At 36.0% G+C, this 17,792-nt stretch overlaps 1 protein-coding gene across 1 annotated transcript; it reads left to right on the top strand.

Annotated features, from left to right (window-relative positions):
- The first annotated feature begins 5,032 nt into the window (after window positions 1–5,032).
- Window positions 5,033–16,529, top strand: LOC139693694 (leucine-rich repeat-containing protein 47-like). Its single transcript, XM_071591940.1, has 6 exons — window positions 5,033–5,943; window positions 6,019–6,206; window positions 6,328–6,492; window positions 8,165–8,403; window positions 12,608–12,710; window positions 16,058–16,529. Exons 1-6 carry the CDS (start codon window positions 5,328–5,330, stop codon window positions 16,322–16,324), a joined length of 1,578 nt encoding a protein of 525 aa, XP_071448041.1. The 5' UTR covers window positions 5,033–5,327; the 3' UTR covers window positions 16,325–16,529.
- Window positions 16,530–17,792: the final 1,263 nt, after the last annotated feature.

Genomic DNA, 17,792 nt, shown 5'->3' with positions numbered 1-17,792 from the left:
TGCCTGTTGTATTATTTGGAAAAATATTTCTGCTTGCCGAATATCTTAATTAAGGTCTGTTCCCTGCACGCACTCTTACGTTAATAGATCTCCTAGATTTTGTTAGGCATGAAGATTAAAGGGGCAGAGTGGTCCACACTGATCAGAGGGCATTAGAAATGCCTTTGAGTGCCTCAGCTGTGTTGTTTTTTTCCATGTACCAGATCTTCCTGGGGAGCCATACGCTGCAGAGGGAAAGGCACTGAATTTCGCAAGCCGACAGGCTTGAGTATGGGTTGAGCTCTCCCCTCTCCTGTCAAACCAACATTTGAGTTGATAACTGTGATTTTTGGCGATTATATCAATTTCATTATTTGATGCAAAAAAGTTACGTTTTAAAACTTGAACAAGTTCACAATAAAAAAATAAATTGAAATTTTATTAACTCATTCTCAAAAATAATTATCATTAGTCCTCAACTAAATTTGTTGAATCTAGTTTGAAATTAAGAACTCAGAATTTCTTGGTCATCATTTCAATGGATCGGCTCATTAGCTAATATTTATAGCTACTTCAAAATTAAAGTTAAATTTATAACCTCTTAAACTTCCATTGTGGGCTCACTATTCTCAAAGTAATGTTAGGTTAAAGGGAAATGTAATCAGTCACCAAAGGGCATGACTCTCCAAGTTGCAAAATTGAGCGATTAGGATTTTCTGTTATCCTTAAGGACAAATCCAACTGTTAAAAATATATATTTACCATGTTCTAATTTATTTTTAATGATTTCAACTTTGCAAAATGAAGAATTGTCAAAATTATGAGTGCATAAGTAATTATTAGACTGGAAAGATGTATCCTTCATTTTAAGTGTAGAACATGATGTGGTCAGATTTACCAAGTGATGAACCAACATTGATTCATGGCAAATTGTAATTATTCCTATCCTTGTGCAATAATTTTTAATAATATGGCATACCTTATGTCACTCTGTGCATTTCTTTTACATCCACCATTTTCAAATATTGTCCCACGATTATTCAGGATGAGAGATATGGCTGTATAACATACCACTTCTGTGTTGATTCTCTAACATCACTTCGATTGAAAATGGAGGAAATTACATGTGTGACAGAGTGCATTAGCTGTCTCTTTATGAGTGCATTTCCAAATGTCAGCACCCTACAAATGACTTGACACCCCATGTTTGACTGTGTAAATTCCTCATCAAGCACCTCACTTGTGTTTTATGATCTCAAGAGAATAGATGAGAGTTGAATCATCAAGAAAATGCGTTAGTGAAAAGTAAATGGTTTGACAGGAAGTGGATTGAGCAAATCATGGGTGAATGCAGTTAAAGAGATTCTCAAGGGGAGGAATATCAGAAATTTTAGGAACAGAGGAGCATGCATGGAACAATGTTTAAATTTGATGGAGTTGAAGGAAGTGTGAAAGGAGGGAGCAGGTTGGAGGGAATTAGTGAAATAGTTCAAGATCCATGAAAGGGTGTAAAGACTGGCTCATGTGGCTTTGCATACACTGCAAGGGAATAGAGTGAAAGGCATGAATGGAAAATAATAAGATTACAGCTATTTTTGTGCATATAGTCTACTCTTTGATGAGTCATTTACATATGAACATATTTTAAGGTTAAAACTATTACTGCAGCTCACTTTTTGGGGATACACTCAGGCCCTCTTATTGTATCTAGGCTTCTATCTTCTTTTCTCATGAGTACTGTTGAAATCCTAGGGAGTTTATTTAAGATTATTGTTAAATACAGCAACACAAGTTTATACCTCTTCTCTTCAGAATAAGAATCCAGCTGAGCACTCATTAGAAACCTCACAAAAAGAGTAGGTATTTATTCAGTGCATAGTTTTGATTAAATTATAATTTTCTTCAAAAATTACAGTCCTTATTGGTATTAATTTCTTACTTAAGTTATCTCATCCCACAGAACATTCTACCAACAGTCGTGTGTTTAAGGAAATAAATGATAACGCTTTCAATAAGTATGTATTGTAAATAAATTTACCCTTAAACATGGAATAAAAAAGACCCTATTTTTCATAGTGAAACAGGAAAAATATTGCAAACACTGGAGAAAGTATTACTTTCTTAATGTATAACAAGATAAAATCCATGTTAGAATGTTTGGTATAATTCACCATCATAAGGATTAATGAGAAAAATCAAGGTGATGATTGATGTCAAGGTTGAGGTGAATGCATGCTGCACTTGCTCATCATGTTTATCTTGTTTAATATAATGGAATCAAAATAAATCCTTCAAATTTTAGGAATATACTAAGGTTACACAACGACTGTTTTACAGCTATTTCATGTAATTTACTTAATATACATTATAACCCCAAATATTTTGATTTCTTCGTGTTCACCACCCATGAAAGGCATACCCTAGTGGGTTTTCTCAGGAATTTAACAGAACAAAACATGTGATATCAGTTTGAAAAAAATACTCAGAAGATAGAGTAGATTTATCCTGGTAGGTAATGACATTATCACATGAAATCCCACTATATACAAATGCAAAATATGGATGTGGTTTGAAACAATACAAAATAATTAAGACAGACTTATTCTGGTAGTATAATGCCATCTAAGAAATCTTAAATTAAACCTTGGTTTGTATTATCACTGCAAAAATTCGTATATGCAATCCTCTTTGCAATATATTTAGCAGAGCTTCCTCATGTTATAAAATTATATTTACTAAAAATATAACCATGTATTTCCTTCAAGTCCTACCATAGTGCAAAAAGCTGGAACACCTCCGTAGTATATCAAGAATAATATTTGTCAAAGGAGAAAACTGAACCAGTATCAACATTTTGCTGTGGCAATTTAAAAACTAAATTCACCATGAATTTTAACCATTTTAATCATAAAACTAATTTTCAAACTTTTAGGAATTATGTATTTTTTTAATCATAGAAACTATAGATGAGATTCAAATCCTGAACCTACTTGGGAAGAGACAGAGAGAAAAATTCATCAAATTGAACAGGAACAGATTTAAGGGAAACCGGGAATGAATCATTTTGCAGTTATGCACACCTATTATTCAGCTATGCCATAGAGGCAAGGAGGAGCCATCCATCTCAGCTCCGCCATCTTTTCTAGAAAAGCAAATGCTATTACTCCATTATTTATTTGGTAGCCAACCACTTATGGTCATTTGTGGATGGACATAAGACTGTACACTCCTGCATATTTTAACCTCGCCTAATTAGACAAAATCTGATGCTCTGCACTTCTGTAAACTGCTCTTCAATTCTACCTACATTCTATCCCCCTTCATCCCATTTTCTTGAAAAAAATTCATCCTATTCGATCAACAAAAACCTGAAAATCACTCCAAAGTGCGAATAAATCACTTATTGAAAATTAGATAGTTGAAGAACAAAAGAAAACACTTTCTCTATACTATAAAAATCACAAATTTTTCAGGTACCACTGCTAAAATAGAATCAAACTGTTGAATGATAATACATATATTCAAAGATAAGTTTATTTATTTCTTCCATTGTTAACCATACACAGAGTGCTCATAAACAGATTACCAAAACAGTATTTGTGATATAATATTTGAAAAGGTTGTGATTCTGCCTTTAATGAGGGAAATATTCCTCATTTCACTCACTTCCTTAAGTTATCTTCAGAGATTTAATATTTGTTCTATTAAGCAAAGGTAATTTTCATACTCTGATGACAGAGAATTTTCAAGTGAATTTGGCAAGTAATTATCATTGCATGCTGTTCTTTACCCAAGCATTGTATGCTAATTCTACATTTTAACTTACATGTAAAAGTTTTTTCTGCAAAATTATCTCGCACAACAGGTGAAAAATACGAGATATTCGTGTGAATGTAGGATTTATAATAGTTAATAACAAATTTCGAGCTCCAAACACAACTCGAAATCCATAAGACGATGCAGATAACTGATGCGCGCCTGAAATGAGTAATATCTCGAAGGGCGATTCACTGATGATATCTGAACCGAATAAAAACAACCACGAAGGATAGTGTAATAAAAGCAAAGGAAAATCTCTAAGACTTTCCCCAGATTCGAACGTAGCACACTTAATCGGAACCGGAGTTTCTTGATTTCTATAAAAGATATTTGAATTGCCGTAACTTCCCACGCACGTAAATGTGCCGCTTTACGCATAGGTGCTGTGGAAGATGGGTAGCTGCGCAATTTTTTGGATTCCCTAGAGGATAAGATTTCCATTGTTTCACGAGTTCTGTCAGTTCTGGGATCATGCATGGGCTGTAATCGGTGCCCACCGAAATGATCGATGTACTACCGAGCACAATCAGAGAGCCATAGATAATCATATGGCCCATGCATCATTTAAACCTAATTATATTTACATACTTTTCGATAGTGGAAATGGAATATCGGATTGATCAATGACGTAGTTTAATCAAGAGTATTTATTTCCACAAATGTGGGCGGAAAAGGGGGCCCGCAGCACACGTTCAGGGCATGGGGGTGAAACTAATTAATATCGGAGGGCTTACAATGTGCCTTGCGCCTCATTATTTCTTCAAATGTCAAGTAGTGAAGTTATTGAATTTTCTTATCATCATTTTTATCGATTACATAAAAAGAAAAACTTCTATGGCTACCCACACATTAAATGTTCATACAGTAGGGGCATTGAACGTGCAAACATATTTCCTCAACCTTTGACTCTTGGTAGTCGTTTCGCTGGATATAAGGTAGAGTCTTTCCCGCGAATCTTACAACTTCATCAAATTAGTTAATTTCAAGCTCTCAGAGTTCAAGTACGGATGGAATATAATGATAACAATTCTGATAAAAATCCCAAAATCCAAAATACACTCCGCTGCGAGAAACTGTCATTCGCGTAAAATCGCTTCATGACAGATAAAACTTTATTTATATTACAATGTGTTCCGTCCTATTGGATAACATTTATTATCTTCAAATGTATCACAACTCATATTATGAAAGCGCATTGTTTGCTAATCTCTTTTCTACTGTTTTTTAAATTTATTTTAAAAATTTCGCAGATGGCGGAAGTGTGCGCATACCCATGCAGCGCTTGCAGTAGCGCAAGTAGCCTACGCGACTTACCGGTTGTATATTAGGGAGTTAAATTATCCCAAGAAAGTAATCATTGGCTTGTATATGCTAGCGGTGTGTCGTGCGTGATGCTGTCATTACTTGAGTCATTTACGTTTTTTTATTGAGTTCATTTGTGCGTGGTACTTGATTGTTAAAAAACCGAGGGTGTTTGCTTAAGCGCTGGTTTATGTACTTGGCGATTATTTTGTATTTAATTTAAAGTCATGGAGTGGTCAGAAGTAGTATCTGCAAAATTGGAGAAGCGGCACGAATTAGTTATTTCTGGGGAAAAGTATTCAGAGAAAATTGAAGAGTCCGGCTTAGACAATTCCATTTTTACTTTGGGAAACTTAAATTATTTGAGTATCACTGAAACTTGTCTAAACATCCTCAGCGATGAAATCGGTAACTTAAATAATTTATCTACTCTAGTGCTGCATTCCAACAGACTAACCAAGCTCCCATCAACGATTGGTCAGCTTCAGAAGTTGAAAATGTTGGATGTTTCCCGGAATCAGTTGAGCGTTTTGCCCGAGGAAATATCAGATCTTACACAATTAACGTCACTAAATTTGGCCACCAATTGTTTAGTATCTCTGCCAAGTTTTGAACGTAATGTGAAACTTGGTCATTTGGATGTGTCGTGGAATTGTTTGGAAGATTTCCCTGACGTATGTCATGCCAGCTTAGGGACTCTTGCTGATATAAAACTAAATGGCAATAAAATAAAGGAAATTCCGTCATCAATAGCAATCCTAAGTTCTTTGAAGCTTCTAAATCTAAGCGACAACTCTATTAAGGTTGTTCCGGCAGAATTAGCCGATGCGCCGAAATTAAAAGGTGGGTAAAATCATATTAAAGCATGGAATGAAAGTTGTCCCATATTCTTTATTTGTCGTTTATTTCTTTCCTTAGAATTAGCCCTGAAAGACAACAAGCTTTCTGACAAAAGGTTGGTAAAACTTGTTGATCAGTGCCACTACAAACAAGTTTTAGATTACATCAGACAACACTGCCCGCGGTCGTCGGATACTTCTTCTGGGGGTAAAGGCAAAAAGGGAAAGAAGAACAAAAAAGAAATGACTAGCTCCCAAGTAGATCATGTACGTTATTTCTGGAGTGTTGATTTTATATTAATGCAGTTTTATGAATCACCATCTTCCGGGAAAAATGGAAGCGATTGAAATCAAGTTATTCTCTAAAATGTAAATTATTTACAAACAGGTGGACAACTTGTGTAACAAACTAAAAGTCCTTCACTTGGTCGAATCTACACCTGCTGTGAAGTTGATGGATGCAGCCAAACTAGTTCGTGGGCACATTGCTTGTTGCATAATTAGAAATGTAACATTCAATGAAGAATCACTCAAAAAATTTATACAAATCCAGGTAATTTAATGATGCGTCTTCACCTAATAAAGTAAGGATTACGAAATACCTATTGAGAAAAATGGTATCTCGTAATCATGGGAACCTCTAATTAAACATGATGTTTCGAGATAAGAATCGAGGTGATTGGGCTGTTATGTTATTAATTTACATTCATTTGAGGGTACATTTGGCCTTCATTGGAAGACAGGACCTGGTTTAAATGAAACATTCTAATGGATGACAGTTCACTTATGTGGAAAGTGTGGTGGAACATTGTTTTTACATTGGTCACATCTTATTACTTCTTCCTATTCATTCATCGGTTTTAGATAATGGTAACTTCATTCTAAATTAGTCCTGGACTTCAAGCTGTCGTTTTGCCTAGATGCATATATTATGCCAGTACTGCATGAATCTTGACATCCTGGAAAAATTAACTATTTTAACTCGTTCATGTGACAAGGTCCTGGTGTATAATTAGACAATAAGGTAATAAAACAACATTGTATTGTGAATTTTCTGAATGTCAGTTTTATTCATTTGTAAAGTGCGCATGTGACACAGCATTTCAAAAACATATGCTTTTCCCCATGTCTTACTGAGCCCCAATTACAAAATATATTCTCATATCAAGCCAATGCAGAATAATCTTTTCTTAACTGTAGCAATACTGTGCACTGAGTACAGTTTCCAAGTAACCAGGATATTAACTTAAAAAATATATAGTAGTAGTTGGCAGTAGCACAACATAACAAAAATTGTACCATCAATAGTGAAAAACTCTCTGTGCACATAGAAATTCAATCTCAAATATCATTGAAATCTGATAAATATTTGACATTTGATTATTCTTAATGCAAGTGATGAAAGTCATTGTACAGTAAATATTTTGTCTCAGTATGACACAGTTTTGACGAAATTCCATTGAAGGTTTATACTTATTGCAGGATTTTGTGTAAATGAAGTTTTAAAAAACAAAATGGTGTCTGTAATATCACAAAGCCAGAGTTTAGCTGAGACTCCCCTGAGATGTTACTTGGAGTTAAATGTCTCCCATTTGAAAATGCTTCTCATTGGACTGCTACTGGTTCACTTTTTTACGTTGATCCGCAAAATAATTGTCCGAAGGCATTTTTTTAATCCTTTGAAAATACTTGTAAGGAAATTTGTCCGAAGCTGACCAACAGTTAAACTTCTTCTCCAAATGAGGTGGGCATGCATGAAGTGTCTTATCCCTTTAATTCTGCTTTTGGCATCAACCTAAAATTATTCTAATGAAGGTCCCTTTAGTAGAATGAATTAATTTTTAAAGTGTATTAGTTAATGGAAATTTTTTTCTTCTGAATCAACTGTTCTCAAAGAATAAATTGTGCACATTATCAAGAAATTAACTGTGTGACAACATTTAATGTATTGCTGCACAAGGGTGGGTTCTTATAGGTGTAGTTTTTTTTTTCATTGTCAACAATTCGTAGGCTTCTTATGGCTTAGATTTTAATGAGTTGATAACATAAGGAAATATTTTACCAAGGTAAATGTCAAGGTGGATAGGTGTTTTATAATCAATATCTCTGGAGTTCATAATGGAGCCAATGTTTGATATCCTAACCCTATGGTATTCTTGTATTAGAAAAGTGTGCTTGTTCTTCCCCCTCCAAATTTTATTAAAAAATTTTTCTTTTCATTTTAGACAAAGCTTCATGATGGCATTTGTGAAAAGCGAAATGTGTCGACTATAGCTACTCATGACTTGGAGAAAATTGCTCCAGGATCTCTCATGTACACCGCAATCCCTCCTGAGAAGATACGTATAATCCCGTTGATGAAAAGTAAAGAAGTGACAGCAGCAGATTTATTTTCTCAACTACAAAATGAGGCCGAAGCATTTCGGAAGGAAAAAAAGCGCAGTGCTTATTCTGGAATTCATAGGTGTGTGATTTTGCATGTAATTAAACCATTTTAACCATTTATATTGTCGGTTCGTCGCATGAATTTTGAGTAGGGCTACCAAATTTTTGGGTCTTTCAAGCATTCGTTTTTTAAGAGTGCCTGGAGTAGGGTTGCCATTAATTGAATTTCAAAAACTGTGATATTTAGCATAATGACTTTAGCTAGGATAAATTTGTTCCTCCATAAATAGGTTTATTTGAAATTAATATTTTACTGCAGTTGCCACTTTTGTGAATGGAGCATCTTTATCTTTAATGGTGCATTCATATTTTTGTAATTGGTGGACATTTCCAGAATTCTCTCTTTATTCCTTTTAATTTTGAAAAATTATCATTCAAATGATTTAGGTGATACTCTGTTTGTCAGAGTAATGTTTCTCTGACACACCAAGTTTACCAAGAACTCAATCCATTTCACATTTGATGGTGAATTCATCTTTTCATCATTTCAGCTTTCATTTTATAAGCTACTCTTCTCACATTATTTTAGCTGGCAATAAATTGATTGAGCAAATCTCCTTCCTAATGAATAACTGATTGTAGCGCCATTCATTATGTTCAACTTCCACCACATCATGCCTGAAGCTACTCAATTAAATTACCCTCCCTTAATTAATAGGTTCTATGTTAATAAAACCAATGCCTACTCAGGAAGGTTCACGGTTTAGAAGTAGCCAGTCAAAGTGATACATCTTGAAAGGAGCAGCACTCAAATGTCATCAGATATTCAAGTGTTGCCTGATAAAATTCATTCTTCATTAAATTCGGTGCTCTGAAATTGAGAATTCAATTGATTGCTTCTTAACCCTTGATGAGAGAAAACAATTTGTGTTAGTCGTTTTAGGGGAGGTGACCGACAACCAAGGTCATCTGCACTATTAGGGATGGACAGGAAAGGATGAAAGATGAAGAGAAACCTGGCATTGGCATAAGCTTACTCTTATTGAGAGGTACCAAGGCGTCTGCAGTTTAACATCCCTTCTGACAGATGGCGTACTCATTCAAAGTTCCCTCCACAAAGCACCTCAAGTAGGGATTGGGATACCACTGAAAAATATCTGCCTCCTCAGGGATTTTAACCCTGGCCCTCTAGGTGGGAAGTCAGTACGTTAGCCACCGCACCATCGTGATCCCTGGAAAATCATTCATTTTCCTTTCTCTTTACATCTTTATTACATCATGGAGCTCCAACCGTACCTCAGTTACTGAATTTCATCTCGCTCAACTTCATTAAAATCACAATTTTGAGCCTCCCATTAGAATTTTATCTGAAGATTTGTTAGGCAATATTTTCCATTGCTTGCAAAAAATAAATTGTAAAACATGAGAACCATGCGTTGATTTTTTTCTTGTTCAAGGTCTGTCTGAAAAGTAGTAGGACTTAGTCGATTAAAAAAAAATTATTGCCAACATTGATACATTTACTCAAAAGTCTTCGAAGTAGCACCCTTGTGGTGTGTCCACACACTGCTGCCACTGGGTTTTCAATGCCTCTGGAGGGCAGCACCCTGAATGCTACTAAGCACTCTTGTCACGGCTTGTTGAAACGCTTTCATCAAGCCATGGTGACACCCTTTCAGCATGGATTTGAGGTGGGGGAAGAAAAAAAAGTCTTGTGGAGCATTGTCTCAAAATTTGGATCCTCACTCACATGGTTGAGAAGCTCTTTACAGATCTGCATGTGAGTTACCTTTTGTACATCCGAGAGCACTCACGGCACCAACTTTGCACACACCTTTTTCATGCCCATGTTTTTGGTCACAAGCCGATGCACATCACTTTTAGGGATGCCAAGTTCATCAGAAACTATGCAAACACTTAGTGTGCAATCCCTGTCTAACAAAGCCTTTGCTCTTTCAAGATTTCTGATACATTTTGAGGTTGGAGGGCATCCTGAACATTAAGTGTCTTAAACATCTCTAACCTCCAAAAGCAACTTGTGCCACTCAAAAACACCTGATCTGCCCGTGATTTAATCACCATAACCTGCTTTGAGCATGTCCTCGGTCACTTTCCTGAAGTTGCCCAGTTTCACGCAAAATTTGATGGTGTAACACTGTTCCAAAAACTGGTTCAAGATGGAGCATAACGTGGTCACATTATACGGGTTTTGCAAACCATCGATCCGCCCTCCGCAAAGGCTGGGAGCCAACTGCCACAAGCCTGCAGCCTTTCCTGAGACTCCCCTCCCTTGAACCCAGCCAGAGAAACCGCTGCCTGTCCCTCCGTCTATCTGGGAAAAAATAAGTCAAACTACTTTTGGGACAGATCTTGTAGCTATGGAAATAAAAGACTCATCATTAAAGAATTGTAGATAAGATTTTTTTAATTGAAGACCAAATAGGTAAATACCATTTTGAATTTAAGGAGGGATTGCATAATGGAATACTTTTTATGGAAACATTAGTAAAAGGTAATCCAGGTCTTCTTGCTTTGTGAAGGGTTACAGTGTGCAGCCAATGAAAGTATTGAAGAATTCATGCGTAGAATGAACACATAGTGGTCTTATTTGAAAGGGCAATGAAAATCAGTCTGCAAATTCAAGAAAATCTTAAAGGGCATTAATAGGTGTTAAGAGTACCTAATACTGGGTCGTACTAAATCTCCTCATATGTAAACCTCTAAAATTAGGAATTGGTAGGAGAGACATGGGAGGAGGTTGAATAGGATTTTAATTGAGTGGGGAGCTGATTAAGGCAGTTATATTTGAAGAAAATACTTTAGTTAGTATGGCAATAAATTCCTTAATAAATAAAATGTTTTGCTGAAAACAACAGTTACCTCTCCAAAGGTTGGTTTGATAGGTGAGGTAGAGCTCACTAAGTACAATGGCATGTGAAATTCACTCATCAGGGTAGGGGGGCTCTTCCTTTCACTGTGCCACCTATGGTTTCCCTGACAGATCTGTTACCTGAAAAATCACACAGCTGAGGGTGACCGAACCATCATCCAGAATCAAACCCAGCTCCTCCAGTTAGTAGCCCAGTTCTCTACCTACTGGACTAACACATCCCCTGTTTCACTGAGGGCATTTGAAATTGCACGTTAGTGAGGTATGGTACAGTGAATATCTTTAAGGAAAGGGGTAGAGCGTTGGTTGGAGTTCAAGAAATAGGAATTTTGCTATCCAAAAAGGCATTATGAAACCCAGGTGGTGAGGAAGGCATTAGAAAACAGAAGTTGTCATAAGGAATTACATTTATAATCCCCCTTCCTCCACATACCTCAATTTTACATTAACCTATCACTTTACTTAGATGTATTAATAGCCATAAAACTAAGCCCAGTAAAACTGGTATGTGAAATCAAGTGGTATATTTGCACAGATTTTGTGTAATTATAAAATCAATTAAAAATACTTATATTTTTAAGAATAGTGTGTGTGTGCATTACTCATTGGGAAATGCTATAATGGTGTGAAAGATTTCCTCCCTGATGCAGTGTAGATAAATTATTTCATAGGGACTAAGTATGAGAATTGCCTGAATTGAATTTATATTTAGTAAACGTGTAAGATATGATAAGATGTGTAAATAGTTTCGTTTTTATTACAAATCTGTGAATATACATTGTTTTATCATACTAAAAACAAAAACTTGTACTTTTCCACAGAAATCTGTGGAAAAGTACAAGTCTTTCTTTTTAGTGTGGATATTAAATACTTCCACGAAGTGAAGCCTGAAACAATAGAATATATATTGCTTTAATTATCCTCAAATGTTATACATATTTTAATACACTCCATAGAATACTTCATCATCCTCTTCAGGGTCTTTTCTGTCCTGGGGGAAGTAAAATCTGTCTATCTAACGTTGGTTGCACATATTTTTTATGTTTCCTTCAAAAACATAAATTAAAGGTTTCACTATATTACATGCGTGGAATAGCATAGTTTAGAGGGAAATCGTTCCTGTTTTGGGGCATGTTTTTTAAAAATCTTTGGGGCTGGCATTGGTAAATCTGTATCATATTAGAAGTAAAGATTGAGATGATTGCCTTTGGAAGTAACCTTTGAGCCCCTGCTGTTTATTGTCCAAACATCTTGGGCAATCATCCTAATCATTGATTTTTTTGACTCAGCGGGCTCTACACTGAAAAATAATTATTACTTGAAGTCTTCCAATTAGAGGTAGGTTTTTGTTGATCCCCAATAGCTAATAATTTATTGTGTAATTTTGTTACAGATACCTGTATCTCCTTGAGGGCAAGTCAGTGTTTCCATGCTTGTTTGATTCACAAAGAAGGGTGATATCATTCCCTCCAATCACCAATAGTGATATTACTAAGGTTAGTTTACCAAGGGAGGCATGAATATTCTCTCTAATTAAATAATTCCGTTGCAATTAAAATATTAATTTAGTAGAATTATTGCTAATAATTATGTAAAATTTTTACCATTAGCATTATTTTGGAATGGGCATAATGAAATTTTCCTACTCACCATGAAAGAGCCAAAGGAAATGTGCTCCAGATATTCTTTTCCTAGGTGATATGGCTCCACGCTGACTGAATGTCTTCTCTGCTTAACTTTTGACAACCATGACTCACTCTGCATATTATTTTTATTTTCCTTCACCGTTTAAGCGACATGATTGAAAACTTATTTTAATACATTATAACTTGGACTCAAAATTGCAATCTCAACATAATATTGGGTGAATTCTTCTCGGGTCTTCCACCGGGTCAATGGCTCCATAGCTGCCGATGTTTCGATTCCCGACTCGGTCATCGTCATCAGGGCTGATTGCCGTTCCGCCAAAAAGTTTCAAATATATTTATTTATTTACCCATCTCCATGGCTCAGATGTCATCTGATTGGTCCCCAGACCCACCATTGTCGGGGCGCCTCGTGATTGGCCGAGCGTTCTGCCTTGTTTCCCTGATGCATTTCAGAATAGGTTTCCAGGTATTGCTCAAATGAAAACCCGAATCCCTATTGAAATTTGATTTGAATTGATTCAGGTTTTCATTTGAGCAATACCTGGAAACCTATTCTGAAATGCATCAGGGAAACAAGGCAGAACGCTCGGCCAATCACGAGGCGCCCCGACAATGGTGGGTCTGGGGACCAATCAGATGACATCTGAGCCATGGAGATGGGTAAATAAATAAATATATTTGAAACTTTTTGGCGGAACGGCAATCAGCCCTGATGACGATGACCGAGTCGGGAATCGAAACGTCGGCAGCTATGGAGCCATTGACCCGGTGGAAGACCCGAGAAGAATTCACCCAACTAATACGCCGGGAAAGCACCAGATCTTTCAACATAATATTCCTTCCATTCCATATTCTATCATAACCATGCGGGCAATTTTCTTGACCTCTGGTGACTTCACCCAATGTCTGTGGGCCCTTTAACTCTAGTTGGTAGATTTGTAAACTCAGGCCCTGTTGGACTCTATTTTATCAAATGTAGCCATTGATTGTAACAGCCTGTACTCCATTACTTGATTTTATTGTTCATTCCACACACTACTCCCAGTTGCTTTGTGAGTATAGCTGTACTCAAAACTTCCATTAATGGTTTTGGGAACACATTTGGCCCGATTTCCAAGTGCTTTTGCACACTGGAGCAGTTGTGGAAAAGACTTTTAATATTACTCATAACCTTGTTCTTTCTTCTGTAAATTTCTTCAGAGCAAAATCAGAGTGCAGGTCATCCAAGCATGTCTTAATGTAGGTCCTGCAACCCACTGTCCCCAATGTATCCTGTGTGGTCGGTAAAATTATCTGTTACAGTCACTGCTCTTGCCCATTCAATGAGTAATGCCTCAGAGCAGCTGTAATGTCTATCCTTTTCACTCTTCTGTGGGAATTTATTATCTGAAACCAGGGCATCCAACTACATATGAAATCAAATGCCATTAATGTACGATCATTGATGCTGACTCAGCTAAATCTACCGGAATGAATTCTGGACATTAAGAATAAAAACAGCTTTTGTCGGGAATATGACACCTTGAAATGGCTCATCCGGATCTCTGTGTAGACTGGACCAAGGATTTGAACCACTCCTATGGGTATAGAATGGGCAGCTTAGTGGAATGCCATGTGCCTAGGTATATTTCACAAGATTTAATCATGCTTTCAATATTTCTATCAGTATGTAGCCACCAAATGTAGCTTCTAGTTGTAAAACCTTTGTACATATATCCAATCCCTTGATGTGCTTCATGACGCTTCGTGAGTATATCAGTAAGAGCCAACATACATACTAGTATATCAGTGAGAGCAAACAACCATAATTGCCACACACAACATAAAGGAACATTTGAGTTACCTTATTGTAGACTTGGCAAAACAAAACTTGAATGCACTTCCCCTGAGGATTTTTAAGAAGCTACCAAATGACATCCAAGGAATATCTTAGGCTAAATTTAAAATGTGGACCATAAATTTGTTCAGATCTAATCCATGTTATGGTATAGATGAATTTTTCCAGCATGACCATGTAAATCTTACCTTTTCATTAAAAGTCAATAAAAATATAAGACACTGAAATTTGTTTTCAAATGGAAGCATCTTTACAAGGCTTTCTTTACATGCCTAGTGCTTTACACGAACCTTGTTTAATTTAATATGTATCTTCTGTACATGTATGAATATATACCTATGTATGTATTTGTATAAATATTTTTCTGTATGTATTAATGTATTGTACATGAATTCATATTTTCTATTTATGTTTTGACAAAATAATTCTGCTGTGAAACTTTGTCACAAATTGCTTGCAAAAATACCCTGATTTGTCCACAAAATATCAATTTAAAGTTGAAAACAATGCAAGGGGAGGATTTTGTTAGATTCCAAAGAAGCTGCAGGAGATGCCACAACAGTAACTTTTAACGGATCATCCGCTAATATGCATTTCAATGCAACAATGTCAGAGTGTAAAAATCAACCATCCCGGTCAAGGCGAATGATTTTTACACTCTGAAATTGTTGCATTGATTTTGTTAGAGAAAGAAGATTTTGTTAGAAGAAATCCTGGGAATTTGATTCATAGGTGTATGAACCATGACCCATTGGACTACCATTTTAAAATGTGGGATTATTCCTATTACATTACACTTTAGATCAAAATCTTGGTAGATGGGTCTTGTGTGTGGAATTAGATAGAGAGATAGGATGTAGGATGGGCTTGTCCTGGTGATGGCAGAGAAGTTTTTTGCAAAGTGGAAGGGAAAAGAGAAGTTCCGAGGATAGTTGGAACTAGTTATTCATCAATGAAACCAGCAGAGCATCCCTGAGCTTGTTTAACTAACAGGATGTATTTGGTATAAATTAAGCCCCTAGAATGTGAGCCAATGCATTGGTGTTTTACATAGGCATTACATTCTTGTTGTTGCGATGCATTAAAATGATGGCATTGTTAAGTGAAGGAGTTAAAAGCACAGGGGGTGAGTCAGGATGGGGAGGGTTTTTCAAAGTTTCAAAGAAATTACATGAATATTTCATTCATCTCTCCATTTAGGAAATATTTTGTACAGTAATATTCGAGCCAATGAATAATGAATTTCACATCCGAACAAAATTATTATGAAGAAAACAGCATCACATGGCGGAAGAAAAGGCTATCTTCAAGCCTATTGTCGAAGGAAAATAATCTCATTTACTTTCTTCCTTTGCAGTTATCACTGTCGACGACTAATATTTTTGTGGAAGTGACAAGTGCGGCATCAATGGGAGCCTGCATTGCTGCCATGGAGGCATTGTTGGAAGAGACACTTCTCTTGGGGATTGGGGATGTGGCCAGTGGTGATGATGTCCCACAAGGCCATACCCTCACTGTGGAGCAAGTAAAAATTGTGAACTCTGAAGGGCAGCTGAAATCAGTCTTTCCTTCACGTGCTGATTTGAACTATGATGGGAAGTCATTGATTGTTTTGCGGGAGTGATTCACCAGGGTTTCATTTGTGTCATTTCCTGGATGGATTGAGAAATGTTTCCAGTATTTTGATTGCATTGGCCTGAGTTTCCTCACAATACCTCTGTGGATTTTATTCGTGTGTGTCTGAGAGTCAGTCTTGCCATAGAGGAATCATAAATGTCAACAATTTGGCTGCTAATGTTAATGTACACAAATATGCATTTGAATCATTAAAGTTGTACCTTTTTCAGTTATTGATGTATTCATTTAATACCAATCATTCATGAAAATAATGTAAATAATGCTGTATTGTATTATCTACACAGTCTTCCTATATTGTGCATTTTCTGTTTTATTATGTTTGTATACTGTATTCTTTTTCCTGAAGAATCCCATATTTGCCTGTAATCCACGTATGGTCATATTATGGGTAATAGTAAAGTCTACCTATTCTCTAGCCAGTTGAAAATATGCAAAAGAAAATGCAGTGAGAATTTATTTAGAGGTCTTGAAATAAGCACTCTTTTCTTGACCAGGAAAAGTGATATTATTTTGCTGTATGAAAAGGGAATTGAGTTGCTGCTGTGTTTATATGCAGGCTTCCCATCCTAAGGGCCCGGGGTTGAATTCTAGTGGTGACATGAATTTTTTGCAGTACCCTGAAACCCTACTCAAGTTCCATGTAGTCCACTGCTCAAGTGGAGTAAGTCATGGCATGGATGCATCAATGGATGGGATATTGAACTGTGATTCTCTTATCACATTTCATGAAGAACAGGCAAATGTTGGTCTGGTTTTTTCTCCACCCTTCCTTCTTCTCTGAAAGTTCTACCCAAAGTACCCACATAGCTCTAATGTTACGAATGAACTCAGCAGTTAGGCAGCTCTTAACAGCTTCAGACTACTGAATACAAATCAGGCAATCTCGTGATTTGTAATTTGCTACAGATTATAAATTTGACAGGTTATTTTGCTGAGTGATGAATATTTTTTAAGACTGTAAAAATCCAAGCACCTTTACATGCACTTAATGCCGAAAGCATTCCATAATTATATTTTATACCAAATAAAACTTAATAAAAAAATGTTTATACATATGTAACTAAGGCCTAACTATTTTGCAGCAGCATGCTGTAAATGTTGCATATTAATAACTTCGTAAGGGCAATTATAATTTGTGAAGAGAAAAGTAAAACTAATTAAACCAATCTGTGTGTTCATATAGTTTCAAGTATTTATAATATTCTACCTGAAGAAATACAACACATTAAATAGGTGAGCTTCAAAAATGGTAAATTGGTGCCGGCTAAGGAAGACTTGAATGCTTTGTTTCAGGGTTATACACCCTAAATTGTGGATGTAAATTATATTTAATCTTTTTCAATATATTTTGATCATTTTTAGTTTTTGAAAATGTGATAAGAAGGATTTTTTTTCCTAGCAAATCTAAATTCATATACATACAAGGACAGTTTTCCAAATACAGATTTCTCTAA

This window comes from Hetaerina americana, unplaced genomic scaffold (genome assembly GCF_022747635.1).
Source record: "Hetaerina americana unplaced genomic scaffold, ioHetAmer1.1.p SCAF_5, whole genome shotgun sequence".
NCBI classification, from domain to species: domain Eukaryota; kingdom Metazoa; phylum Arthropoda; class Insecta; order Odonata; family Calopterygidae; genus Hetaerina; species Hetaerina americana.
This window is presented reverse-complemented; position numbering and strand designations above follow the sequence as displayed.